The sequence below is a fragment of the Onychostruthus taczanowskii genome, unplaced genomic scaffold (assembly GCF_017590055.1).
Source record: "Onychostruthus taczanowskii isolate IOZ18803 unplaced genomic scaffold, ASM1759005v1 scaffold118, whole genome shotgun sequence".
Lineage (NCBI taxonomy): Eukaryota > Metazoa > Chordata > Aves > Passeriformes > Passeridae > Onychostruthus > Onychostruthus taczanowskii.
The window spans coordinates 950,540-964,177 of record NW_024498329.1 but is presented as its reverse complement, the minus strand read 5'-3'; the positions used below and the strand labels follow the sequence as shown (position 1 = coordinate 964,177).

The window sequence follows — 13,638 nt, the reverse complement described above, 5'->3', positions numbered from 1 at the left end:
TGGGATTTTGAATCGAGGTTCTTGTTAAAAGCAGGAGGAAATAGTTCTGCCCTCGAGCTGTGTGCTCTGCCCATGTAAATGTAAAGTGTGGGGATGCCTGAACTGATCTGAGTTCAGTGGCTGCCTTGGTCCCATCACATTCCCAAAGGATTCTGCTCTTGGTTGAGGGTGAACTGTGGTTTGGCCTGCCTGTGTTTTTGCCCTTTGGATGCTGTCTGATGATACTTCAGTGGCATCACTCTTCCTTTGGACATCTCTGGTTTGTGCTCTGTAGAAGAACGTTTCCAGTATTACTGGCTCTTGAAACTGCTTGTTAATGCAATATATTGTCAAAACCTTGTTCACCTTCCATTCAAGACAGAAATTTTCCTGTCCTGAAGCACTCCCTGTTTCTCATGCTGTCTGTCCTGCAGTTTCTCCTGAAGAGTCCTCTGTTCAGCATCAGTGTGGTAGGTCCATTAAACCAACCTCTGTTGATAAGGTATATAGTCTATGCTGGTTCAAAACGGTGTGATCTTATTGCTGCAAATAATGCCTCAAATTAGATTTAGTGCTTTGGAGCAGGGATTATATCACTTTAAAAACCACCTTCTCAATCACCTAATGTGTCTCTAAGTAGCATGTGAATAACTGAAGCATGGGCTAACTTTCTTGTGTTCATTTGTGTGTTTCATTTCTGTTCATTTAAAGTCATAGGATTCTGGTTGTCCTTTTGGTGTTTTTCCCATCTTGGGCTGCAGTGCATTTTGCAGTGGATTTTGTCAGCTCTCGCTGAGAGCAGATACCTGGGACCATCTGAAAGCTTTTTACCCTCCACTCTTCAAGTGTTGTGAGCTCTACAGTTCACAACCTGTCAATTGTCAACATTGTGTTTTAAAAGTGTGTGTTGAGAGTGAGATTATACAAGAGAATGTTTTACTAAGGACCAGTGTTTTGGAGCTATGAAGATGAGAAATGAAGGCTCACAAGATATTGCCCCTTTAAATCCTGCTCTGGTTTTTGCAGCAGATTCTTATTTCTAGTGCTTGTTTTTACAGTGACAAGTGCAGTAAATCTCTCACCTGATGCCAGTATCATAGTAATACCTTGCAGATATTCTTCATATATTGGAAAATTTGTATTAATTTGGATTTTTATATTTCTGATTCAAATAAGATTTCAAAAGCAATTAATTTTATTTTTGGAATATTTTCATATGTATCTAAAAAAACCTCAACAACCTACACTTGCAATACTTGAGGCTTTTCTTTCTGTTGGAAAGTGGCAGGATTTTTACCAACAGAATGCTAGATCAAAGGTCACAAACTTGAATACTAATCCAGACATTAGCATCTGTTTCCTATGTGGTCTTGGGCTTTGTGTTTAGTTAGGAAGTATGTTTTCAGTAACTTATTTAAATTTTATTGAAGATGCTGGGGAGTCTTCAGCTGAGTTTGATAGATTGTTTAGCAGATAATGGTTGGTTTGGAGGGGTTAATGCAATGGTGATACACAAAATATTTCTGAAAATTTTCAGAGCTGTTTCACCAGCTCTTCATGATCTTAATCCCAAAAGCTAATACAGATGTAGCTTCTTTGCTCTCATTTGTCTGTTTTTAACGTGTTTTTATGAGTTTCCTGTATCCTAAAAAAGTTTAATGAATATACTGGCAAAGTAGTTTGTTTTGTTCGTTTTTTTTTTTTATTTTTAATAAAGATGAATTGATAAATCTTAACAAAAGTCTATGTTTATAGCTGTAACAGACAGTTCTGTTACAAGCAGGCTGACAGGTTACAGGTTGAAGAGCAAAAATGTGTTTTATTTATATCTTGACATTTGTTTACTGTTCTGGGGCTTGCATTGCAGTATGGATCCGTTGCATAACCTTTGCTTGAAAAGCATCCTTTTATCTGCTCAGTGTATTAGACAGAACCTCCTTATTGGATATGGGTCATGGGACTTGAAGTACTAAATAAGATACAGCTGAAATAGAGCTGAGGAGGGTGCAGGATGGCTGCTGCCTTGGGTCACACAGCGGCCAAAGCTTTTCTGCCTGCGCGGTGCCACTGAGTACTGAAGGATAGAGGACAAATGTTTTTTGTGGGGCAATGTGGTTGGGGTCTCCTGATTTCTTTATGATCTTCTGTTTTGAAGAAAGTAGTTACTAAACAAAGCTTTTTAAAACATGTGTTTTATATATTCCCTGTGCTGAGCTCTGGGGTAGCAGAGTTTGTTGCATAAGCTTCCATTGTACATTTCTCTAGCAGACACTGTCATGTTGATAGAAGTGTTCACAGAAAATTATTGTATCTCCCTTAATAGATATTTGTTATAATTATTTAATACACTGGCAAAAGCCACTGAGGTCTGATTTGAAGTTAGTGCCAGGCATTTTAAATGAGAATAACTTTTCTCCATCATCTCCCTAACTGCAAATGAACTACTAAGGCTGTATATTAAAAGAGAAGCCTAGGAATTAACATGCATGACTTTTAGTTGAAAATACTTGAGAGGTTTGTATATGCTATTTGTTTCTTCCCATTTTGCTATGATTTGGTAAGTGTTGGGTAGAACAGTTATTCCAAAGTTTACTTGTGGAATAGCTGGAGAAGCTGAGGGCAGGTCCCTCTCTGTGTCAGTGCCTGCCCTGAACTTTCTGGCTGTTGTCAGTGGCAGCAGGAGCTTGCTGGGGCAGAACCTCTGGGATTCCTGGGGACACTTCAGGAGCACCAGCTCCCAGGCAGTGATCCATGTGCTGCTAGATTCATCAGTTTGCTTTCCCTTATCATTGTGTCTTACCACTAACAGTTCCTCTAAATTTATTACAAAAACTTTTCTAAGGCAGGAAAGTTCTCTTTTTTTGGTGGGTTGTTGTTTTTTTTTCCTCTCTCCTCATTCTTTTCCTCCTCCATAAAGGAAAAACCAGGGTCCAGGAAGCCATGGTCTAGTCCTATGAAGGCACCTGATGTGGCATTCAGGCACCAAAGTCCAAACAGCTGAAACAGCGTCAGAGCATTAACGCTTCTGTTTGAACCATGGTGCATATTTTATCTGCCTGTAAGAAATCACTGTTCTTACTGCTCTGTGCCTCTCTTGCTCATGTTCTTCTGGGGCTGTAGTTTTACCACGTGTCTTTAGGGCTGTGGTTCAAAGTGCATTGCAGAAGCGTGAGGGAATACTGAGGTAAAATTTATATCTGAATCCCAGAGTACCATCCTCATTGCTTCACAACGTGGATTTCTTAGTATATTAGCAGTAGCACCAAATTAGTATGCCTCAGGAAAAGATGGTTCTAGGCTCACAGTTTTGAATCACAGTAAGATTAATTTCCTAGTGAGGAGTGAACTTTGTGAGCCTCTAGCAGCTGAGAAGTTGATTTTGAGTTTATCTTGATGCTGACGCTATCCGTGAAAGAGCACAAGCTGACAGTTCTCCCCTCTAAATCAAAGGGACTGCATGGGTGGGTGTTCCTGCATCTTCTTTGAAATTTATTCAGTGGCTTGTGATACTCTACATTTCCTCATGTGACAAGAATATCAGTCCTCTCTGTTCTCGCAGAGTTTAAAGGAGATGAGGGCTGGGTAGGGATGGTGATGTTAGGTATTCTAGGAGAGGGGAAGAAGATAAATTGGACATTTTTACTTTCCATATATGGTTTATTTTATTACTAGTAGCTGAATACATTTTAATATGTATTTATATGAATAAGCAAATAGCTTCATTCTGAAGGAATTCTGCGTGCCTGTGCAGATCAAATTCTTTTTAACATTTTCAGAAAGTACTTCTCTTGCATACTTCACTGATCCTTTTTGTATTCCATACAAAATAACTAAGGAATCAATTACTTCTAGTAAAAAAGAGCCTTTGCTTCCTATCCCTTTTCCAGGTCCAGTGGGAAGAACTGTTGCCTTATCTGTTCAGTTTGCAGTGGTCAGACTAGGCAGACTCCAAACATCTGCTGGCCACGTGTGTGTCCCTGGTGATGTGTTCAGACTCAGAGATCAGGGGAAGGCACACTGCTGCAGGGGGAATCCCTGGCCCCGGATGGGGCTGCTCTGGGTGGGCTGTGCCTCCAGGTACTTCACAGGACTGTCTAGGCTGGACCTGCTTGCTCACAGCTTGGACCCAGTTTCTCACCATCAGTACTTGGTGGCAGAAACCTGGCCTGTAATTTGCAGTAAGTGCATTCCATCACCTGCTGAGGGAACCAGGGTGACCTGGTTAAATGCACCAGTATATTAAATAATGGCTCTCAGTACTCTGTGTGCTCTAATAAGGTAGTTAAGTCTTGCCTTTTAGGCTCCCGGTGATCAGGAAAGCCTCTGCCAGCCAAAAGCATTATAGCTGTTGTGTCCCCATACCTCTGTGAGATAACTTGCCTCTGAAGTACAAGACAGATGTGAATTCAAGAATTTTAGTGTGTTTTTACAGAGTGGAGTTTATCCTGTGTACATCACCAGGATTAAATGCTGCAACTGTTGGTAAATTTGCATTCAAAACAGCTGGGTTGTTTGTTTCCAAAAGCTGAATTACAAAGCATAACACTGTCCAAGAGAAGAGCAATAAATGTCACATCAATGGGCTAATTGTTATATACTTGCTTTTAACATACACAGTAAAGCCATAAATTCATATAAATTTATTGCATTTTGTCTGGAAGGTTGCCCATAATACTTTCCAGGAATGACAAACCAGATATTTCTCACAAATATATTTGTGATGTAGTTGGTTCTTAGAAAGAAATCTTTGGTTCCAGATGCTTGTTTTGATTTATCTAATAACTGGATTTAGTACCGGTCTATTTAGGTTTCTTTTGATTCTGTACTGCTGATTATGTGAAAAACAGAATTGGTCTAAAGAACTTCTCACTCTCCTTCCTAGCTAGAAATATAACATTTGTGGGCCTCACAGAGTCGTAATTGGCAAGATGCACTGAAATCCTCAGCTTCAAGAGATGCCAGCAATTTCTTACAAGATTTTCTCTGTACTTTCTCCCATTCTTATTGTAGTGTTGTGAATCTTCTGTATTTTCGTTGACATTACGTTCTCTAGAAAATTAGAGGATACTTCTATTCTAAAATTTCTAAATGCCTTTAATTGCAAAATCCATTAGGCCCAGGACCTGAATAAAATTAAAATTGATAGCTTGAGGAAGAGTCTTAAGGTTGAAGGCTAATGGCTGAAAGATAATCTCAAAGTTACATTAATCTAAGAGTATGATCAGAAACTTAAGTAAGAGTTAAGCTCCAAGTAAGATGGGCAGCACGTATGGTGGATGAAAACGAAAATGTAGAGAGTTTTGCCTGTTCTTCTGACAGGTGGTGACAGACACCGGTGCTTTCACATGACTGAGGTTGCCACTGTCACCCCCCTGAACTGACACATACCTCATACTCAGGGTGTCTCAAGGATTTGTGTTATTCTGCTGCTGTTGTTAGAAGCCTGAGTGAATTTCCAGCTCTGTCCAAAAAAAATTTGCTGTTGGATTCAAATGGACTTCTATTCTTCCCTCAAAAGCCATTAATAGGCTGCAAAAATTAGGTTCATGTCTGATAAACTCAAATCTAGTCAGAGATGACCTGCCAGGTATCTAAATAGACCTAAAAACATTAATTCTGACATTCAAAAGGGTACATATTTTTTTCTACACTATTGTAAAGAGCAGCTGGACTGATCTTTCCTGACTTGAAAACAAAAAGCTGTGGCTGCAAGTTTCTGGTTTGGGTTTTCACTGCACTTCCAGGGAGTGGGAAAAAGAGAACTAAAAACGACATCCAAGAGTTGACTCTTGACAGATGAAAGCAAAATAAACTGCTTTGAAACTAAATTGGTACTTGATTTGCTTCCAGTAGTAACGATTTGGTTTAATACAACTTGACTAGATTAGTGTCATTCCCAAACATTTAAATTCTGAAATGCTGTTGTTTTTAGCCAAGGAAATATAAACCCAACTTTGGGGTTCAAGTGGGGGGGTGTGCATGTGGTTTTTTGTTTGAGGTTTGTTTGTTTGTTTGTTTGTTTTGAGAAACAGAATTTGTGACACAAAAAATCGTGGTTTGTGGGGAGAGTGCCTGTATTTGTCCAAACGATCATGGGACTGTGTGCTGAGTCCAGAGTCATTTCATTTCCCAGACCAGAAAACGTCAGATGTTTTCAGTCCAGTGGAGCTGTTGATGCCAGGCTCCTTCCTTATCAGCCTGCGAGGTGGCACATTTCAAATGCAAACCGATCCTGAGCTTCCAGGGTGAGCCCAGGAGCAGCACCCGCAGCCATCTCCCCGAGCCTTCGGTGCCTCTTCCATCCCTGTGCTGTGCTGAGCAGAGTCTTCTCCCTGGGAGCCCTGTCTGGCCCAGAGGCTGCTCTGTGTGTGCAGCTCTGACCTGACCTTGCAGCCCACCAGCAGCTGTGAGCAGAGCCGGGGATGCTCAGGTGTGCGGGGAGCTGCTGGGAGCCCTGTGCCAGCCCTGCTGAGGGCTCACCCTTGCTGAGGAGGCCCAGACTGGGAAGACCAGACAAATCTATAAAGGGACCTTTTAGCTGTGTGATTGTTCTCTTTTCTTTGTTCTCTGGACTCAAGAACACTGTGGTGTGGGGATTTTTTTCTACCACATGCAGGAACTACAGATAACTGTGGGGATCACCAATTTATTACAGCTAAATACAAGTAGTTTGTAAAATGGAAAGGGAAATGGCATGCTTGGAATTACTCCAGAGAAAGATATCAAATGAATAATTTGGCTGAATGAATGCCTTTTGTTTATTGAGGAGCTAAGAGCAAATTTGCTATTTGGATAGCCTTTGTGTATGGACAGGTTTTGCACATCTTTGAGATCCATATTGCTTTCAGTGTTTGCTGTAATATTAAACTTCCCCAAGCAGAAGGCCCTCAGTGCAGAGAACACCTTTTCTTTGCCCTGTGGCATCTTCTGAATTATAGCAGCACTGTGGGTTGCTGCAGTACCTGCCAGACCTGTGCCTTTTCTGGAAAATGCTGAGAGTGTGTGAGAGCCATGAATTCCAGCAGTGCCAGTATGCACCATGTCACATGAACTGTATGACAGCCCAGAGGAGCTGTGGGCAGCTCTAGTGTTAAAGCCTATTGATGCTGGAGCATTTGCAGGTCACAGAACCTGTCTGGAGACCTGCTACACAACCTCTGCCCCCCTCCCCAGCTTCCATTTGAAGAGAGAGCACAAGGAAGAAGCATGAGTGGAGTTTTTTTATAACCTTCCAAAGCACAGCAGCTCATCCTCAGTTTCTTTTGGTCTGGAAGTGCCATGTGCTGCGCACCTGCAAGCTCCGTGGAAAGAGGGTGGGCTTGACTGGGCTCCCCTGAGTCTGTTTTGAATTAATCCTCCTCTAAAGGCTTGGTTCCAGTTGCTCTTACTTGTTCTGTACTCCAGATTTGCAGTACTGAAATGTTCAGGATTCAACCAATAATCATGTTGCATTTGTGGTGAGATTATGAACTGTGCACAGTGTAACTGTGCACAAGATCATTTTTCTCTCTTTTGGCCCATCTAGACTTCTCTCTAGAAAGTGAGAATCCACTTAGGAATAATGAGGGTCTTCGGTTACATGATTACATGCTGGGTTTTTTTCCTTGAACAGTGTTCTACTGAATTTCAGCATAGAGGATGATTCCACAAGGAAATAGAATTATGACTGCATGTGCAAGTGCAAATCTACCATTTCCTAATTTGTGAATGCTTGACTTTTTTTTTTTTTTTTTTTTTCCCCCCCAGTCAAATTACCTTTCCTGGAGTTTTTGGAGAAATTTTTTCCTTTTTTTTTTTTTTTTTAATGTGGTGTATTTAAAAACTTTACTGTCAATCCCTCCATGAAAAAGATGCAAATTTCAAATGTCCCTTCTTCCTTGAAATAAAAAGCTCCTTCTCTTGTGCCTCTTTTCTTTTGGACACTGCCTAGGAATATTAAAGATTAAGGAAGTAAATTTGCTTTTTGTTTTCTGTGTGGCATCTCTGCATTCGTAATTTTTTGACAAATCTAATACCTCATCAAATTCTTGTCTTACATAAGGCATTATGGAAGGTCAGTTTAATCAAAAGAATTTTTTTAATATCATACCCCCTGATTTTTCCTGTTGGGGGAAAAAGAAGAACCAATTTTGTTCAACCCAAAGTAAAGCAAGGAAGCGCTGGAACCATGCCTGCAAATTTGTCAGTTTTTCCCCTTCAGAAGTCCTGAAGGGAGCAGTTTTGGCATATATGACCAATTAAACTTTCTAAATGCAGATGATTGCAGCTAATTAAAATTCTCAGGACAAAAGCAGTTGTGATCCCAAGGGGCCTGGGAATTTCAGTTCTTGGAGAAATGCAACTTGCAGTAGTGGCAATGAGTGATCACATCAGGTTCGTGGTGATCCTCAGGATGATATCCGTGGTGTTCATCACCAAAAAATCTGGCTTGGCTACTACACAAGAGTTCAATGTGTAAATCACTCTTGCTGTTTCGCTTTGAAAGCATTGGGGGTAATGTCTCTTCAGGTGTTTCCCCTACTCTTACTCTTATTTCAGATTATTCCTTTTCTTCCTGTTTTTCTGAACAGCTCCTGACATCGTTAGGATTGCCATCATTGGCATTTACGCTTCAAGTGTGTAAGGCTTTCAGTGTACAGGCTGAGATAAGAACATAACTTGTTTGCACAAAGGAAGCAAAATTCTGTTTCTTGATGTGGACTAGATTCAGAGTAAAAAGCTCCAGTGTGACACAGAAGGAGAAAAACCCCCACAGCAGCCCTCCTCCTCTGCACCCCTGCCTGAGTCTCTTCAGTGATTTCATGTGTGTTTGCTCCAGTTGGATATTGCCAATGGCCAGGGCTCTGCACATCATCTTTGAGTATTTCTGATCCAAAGTCTTTCTGCTCTGTCTGCTTTGTTTCTTTGGCTGTGCACAGTGCCTTGCCCTGCACTATTACTTTTGCTGGCACAGCTATTTTTGGAGCTGTACTATGACCTGTATCAGGGAAGCCATCCTGCCTTTTTTTTTTTTTTTTTTTTTAAATGGATGGGGTGTGGGCAGAGGAAGGAGATGGAGCTGGTGAGAACACAAAATCCCACCTTGCAGCAACAGCTCTCCTTAAGTGGAGCCTGAGGCATTTCCTTTGAATGCAAACTCTGACCCTGTCCAACTGTCTTAAGCTGCTATTGGGGGACTTACTACAAGAACATGTCAGAATTTGGTTTTGTAGCTACCTTGTAAGGGCCCAAACTTGCATGCTTCAGCTAGCATCTGAATTTTGTACAGGAGCTTACAGATTCATGATAATACGCCTCAGAACATGAGCAAGTGCAGCAAACAGTTCTGAATCATGTTGTCTTGATTTCAGCTCAGCTGAACAGGGTACAAGTTAGTAGGGACTTCAGTGCTAAAGGCTTAAATTAAATAATCTTCCTACTCCCCACCCCCAATTGGGCCCACTACATTGTGACACATATTTTGTAAGACTGTGCTTAAATCAATGCTAAAAGCCATAGTTTTCATGCACCAGTGGATTATAGATTTTCTTTTTTTTTTAAGTTTGCTATTGGAGTTTTGTTTTGTTTTAGCTAAGTGTATGCACACCATGTGCTATGCTTTAGCATACATTTCCAAACTCTGTTCTATGCTTTTTGTTGTTTCAGCGGGATTTTATCTCTTATTAGCAAGCTCCAGCCAAGGTGTGGTGACTGACAATAGAAGATTGATTATTAACAAACATTAACAAATTAACTGGGGCGGGACGTGTGCTGGGCAAGGCCAGCGGCAGGAACCTTTGCTCAAGTGCAGGGCATGACCCCGGCACTGCACAGCCGGGAGCTGGGAGCAGGCGTTTGCCAGTGCCCCTGCCCAGGAGAGGGGGAAAAGCACAGTCAGCCCAAGGACACCTGGCAGGAGCCTTGGGAGCACTGGCATGGGTAGTGACAGAGCAAAGATGAAGGGCTTGCAAGGCAAGGACAGCACTTTAAAGCGTTTTGAAGATCTTGCTTCAGAAAGAGCTCAGTGGCTGGGGTACAACTTCCTTCAATGCTAAAGAGGGGTGAAGAGTTGAACCAGCTTGGCTGAGATTTGAGCTGTGATCTCACATGTTTTAAGCTGGGCTACCAGTTGCAAATTTATATGCTTCCCCATCAGATTGCACTGTTCTCTTGGTACATACAAGATGTCATTCGTTTACTGCAGTGAATGTTTGTGGTTGTTATACTGCTTGAAAGCTTGCACTAGAAACTAGTGGGACAATTCTTTCTGTAATAACTCCCTTCCAAACTGCTTCAGTTAATCTTTGGAAACTGTGCTCCTGCTGCAGCCATCTCACCTGGAAAACACACCATGGAACAAGCAGAATTGCTGAGCTCTCAGGAGCTGGGCATTCCCCATGCTCACGTGGTAGCTCAGCAAATGCTGTGTGCTGCCTACTCTCAATTCTACAAAGTGGGGAAAAAAGCCAAAAACTGTGGACCTGTTAGTAATTCCATCAGAAGAGACTGTGAGAGATGAGGCATTTTTGTCTAATGAACATTGACAAAATGTTCATTAGTCAAAAACATGAACATAGGTGGGGAAAGGGCTGCATGGAAAAATTTTCACTCAGGTGATGGATAGAATATCCAAAAGTTGCCTATCTTTGTCGGCAGGGAGAAGAGCAATGTCATTCCGCCTTGCCTACAGGAAAATCCTGTAGGAATGCAAGCAGGAGATAAGTTTAAAATAATAAAATTTCCCTGCTGATCCCTGCTGCCTTTAAACACCACTCAGTTGCAAAGAAGTTTCTTGTGGAAGTTTCAAGTTGTTTATGTTGCTCTGAAATGTGTTTTTTTTTTTTAAAAGGAAGTCAAAAAGAGATAGATGAGGTGGAGTGGATGATAAAAAATGGTTTTGCAGAATACCAGTATATGTTAAGGCTTCTTTCTGTTGCTCGCATAAAGCCTGGAAAGAAGCAGGGGGGTGGATGATAAAAAATGGTTTTGCAGAATACCAGTATATGTTAAGGTACTTCTTTCTGTTGCTCTCATAAAGCCTGGAAAGAAGCGTGAATCACAGCAATCCATTTAGGAGACAGATACATGTACACAACCTGTTACATCTCTTGTCTTCTTACTGCACTTCCTGACTTGTCTCTTCAGGTGGTTAGATCAGCTAATACATTAGTAATTTTCCCCAGCGATTACTCACGTTTTGCCTCTCTGTTTCAGGAGGGGTGCAGTGGGTCCTGTGCAGAGCTGGTCCCCGTCTCTCCTTGCGGGAGTCTCGGCGCTGCTGTCCCAGCCCGGTGAGCTCCTTGTGTCATGGTAGCGATCCCTGGCTCCAGCTGGACTCTGCTCCCTGCAGAGGAGCTGCTGCCTCCTGCCAGCGGCTCCTTCAGGCCTGGGGTGAGCAAACTGTGCTGCAGAGCTGCCAGCTCCTGCAGGAGCTGCTGCTCTGCCTCGGTGCTGCTGCCTCGGGTCGCGTCCGCTGCAGACCCGTGGCTGAGCTGTAAAACAGTTCTGTTCAACTGGAAATGCTTCCAGCTTTGGGAGAGCAAGAGAAGGGAGGGACAAATATTTAATGTTTGTGTCCTGGCCCATTCCCTAGAACCTTAGGATTAATCTAAAAAATAAGATTTCTTAAAATCTAGATGTACGGTTTTTGTCATTGATTTCTTTTCGAAGTCGCCTTTGGACGTGAGATTGGGGTTAGCAGCCCTGTGCTGTCTCCAGAACAAATGGGGAGGTTTTACTAGGTTAAGAAGCTTCCACATGTACATTTGCCTGTCTGTCCTCTAAGGCCAGTTTCTATCAGTCTTATTCCCATTTCCTAAATCAGCTGGATCCCCGTGTACTTTTTACTCCCCAGGCCTGCAAATGCAGTTAGAGCAGGATTCTCAGTTTTCTCACTCTCAGAAGACAGGTGCACAGTATCTCATGCCTTGACCATTTTCTCATGCTGAGTGCTTAGAACAGCTGATTTGGGTAAAATTTTTCATTCAGAATTGTTAGGAGTTGTTTTGTGTTGTAAAAATGTCAACTGAAAATGAGATGTTAGGGAGCTAACATTGCAAACCAAGTCTGAGACTTATATTTTATTTTTGTTGTGCTGGTAGATGCAACAATTGCCATCAGAAAGCTCTGTGTGATTGAAATATTCATAAATTTAGGCAAATGTTTTAGTATTTTGTTGCCTTAGGGGTATAGTAAATGAAATAATTTAAGGTGTACAAAGACCAGGGGATAAACTCCCATTGATACTTGAATGGATATGAAATCAAGTTTCTGCTGTGTTAGCAAACTTATCTGAAAAACATTTCCTTCTTACTCTGTTTTTAGAAGTATTACAAGATTGTAAATAAATGGAGGGTGTGTGTCTCTCTAAAGTATGTATAGTCTTTTATTTTAAAGTTGTTCTCTTCATACGAAATTAAATTGCTTTTGACTGACTTACCTACCTGAGGAGGGTAATTACAGTGTAGTACTTTTTTTCTTGCATACCCAGGCACATTATCTGGAAAATGTGAAAATGCATTGGCTACATTTTACATTTTTGTAAAATTACAAAATATGAAATAAAGCCTTGGAAATGGCTCTACAAAAGATGTAAGTTCAATTTTACTTTTTCGTATGAAGTGATTGTTAAGGATTTTAATGTAGCTACATTTGTATGTCTCCACTGTAAATACTTGACTAACAATTCAGCCTGTAAGTAACTCTAGGGTAAAATTTAGTGTAAGAGCATTTTTCATGATCATTGGTGTTATTGTAAGTAATTCTGATTTGCCAATGTTTATTTCTGTTTAATCAAAATTAGAGTCTGTTTTTATGTTACTTTTAAAAACTTTGCAGCATCTAATCTTTGCAATAGCTTCACAAGGTCTCTCATGATTTTTAAGAGCTTTTGTTTGTTGGGTGGTATTCCTTGTTTTTCCTGCTTCCAGGAAAAGAATATCAGTATCAGTAGGTTTCATTCTCACAGGCTTGTCCTCTTTTGCTCTGGGGGCCATGCATTGCTCCAGGTACAGAACAAGTGGAGATTTTGCCTTTTCCAAATGTGTTACTGGGTTTTGTTGATCAAAATACTATCCTGATAACAGCCCATGTAGAATGTTTGACGACATTATTTAATTTTTGGAAGAGACTTCCTAAGATAGCAAAGGGAATCAGGAACAGTTCAAACTGGAAGATGGAGAACAAACCCCCAAACTTCATTGACAATGTTAATGCTTATGTCTAGAAAGTGTAAAAAATTGTCTTCCAACAGAATTTATGCTCCTGAAGGGATGAGCTTTCTCTGAAAATCCCCTTCCCCCTCTGATCTTGGTTATTTTCTCAACAATCAAGTGGTTTAAAACAAGACCTGTGTTCTTATGGAATTATGTGTCTGTGTGTGAAAGTAAATGCACTGTAACTGTACAGCTTCCATAATATGGAGGAATTAACCTGGAATAAAAACACTTTGAAAAAGTATCATGGGGGAACTAACCTATTAATCACATTAGCAAAATGACAACTGAAGTCAGTGTAGCCCTTTGGATTTCTTTCAGCTGTGTTTTAGATAACCTTGTTTTGCTTCTCACAGAGACCTAATCTTGCAAGGCTAGAACTTTAATGCAGAGCAGCTGGAAGTAGTTAAATATTGGAACCACTGCTGATTTGGTTGCATCCTCCAACATGACCAATCCTCAGTAA

General features: G+C 41.1%; 1 protein-coding gene across 5 annotated transcripts in view; it reads left to right on the top strand.

Moving 5' to 3' along the window:
- The window catches only part of TMEM266 (transmembrane protein 266), an 83,206-nt gene that overhangs the window by 12,984 nt on the left and 56,584 nt on the right, over nt 1-13,638 (top strand). For 2 of the 5 annotated variants that reach the window (XM_041427724.1, XM_041427725.1), the window contains exons 2-4: nt 11,173-11,349; nt 12,449-12,549; nt 13,529-13,634. In XM_041427724.1, the coding sequence (XP_041283658.1) occupies nt 13,621-13,634 (14 nt within the window). In that variant the 5' untranslated portion in view covers nt 11,173-11,349; nt 12,449-12,549; nt 13,529-13,620. Of the gene's footprint in view, nt 1-11,172; nt 11,350-12,448; nt 12,550-13,528; nt 13,635-13,638 lie in introns of those variants that run through there. The other 3 variants (XM_041427726.1, XM_041427728.1, XM_041427727.1) reach the window with 3 other exon arrangements.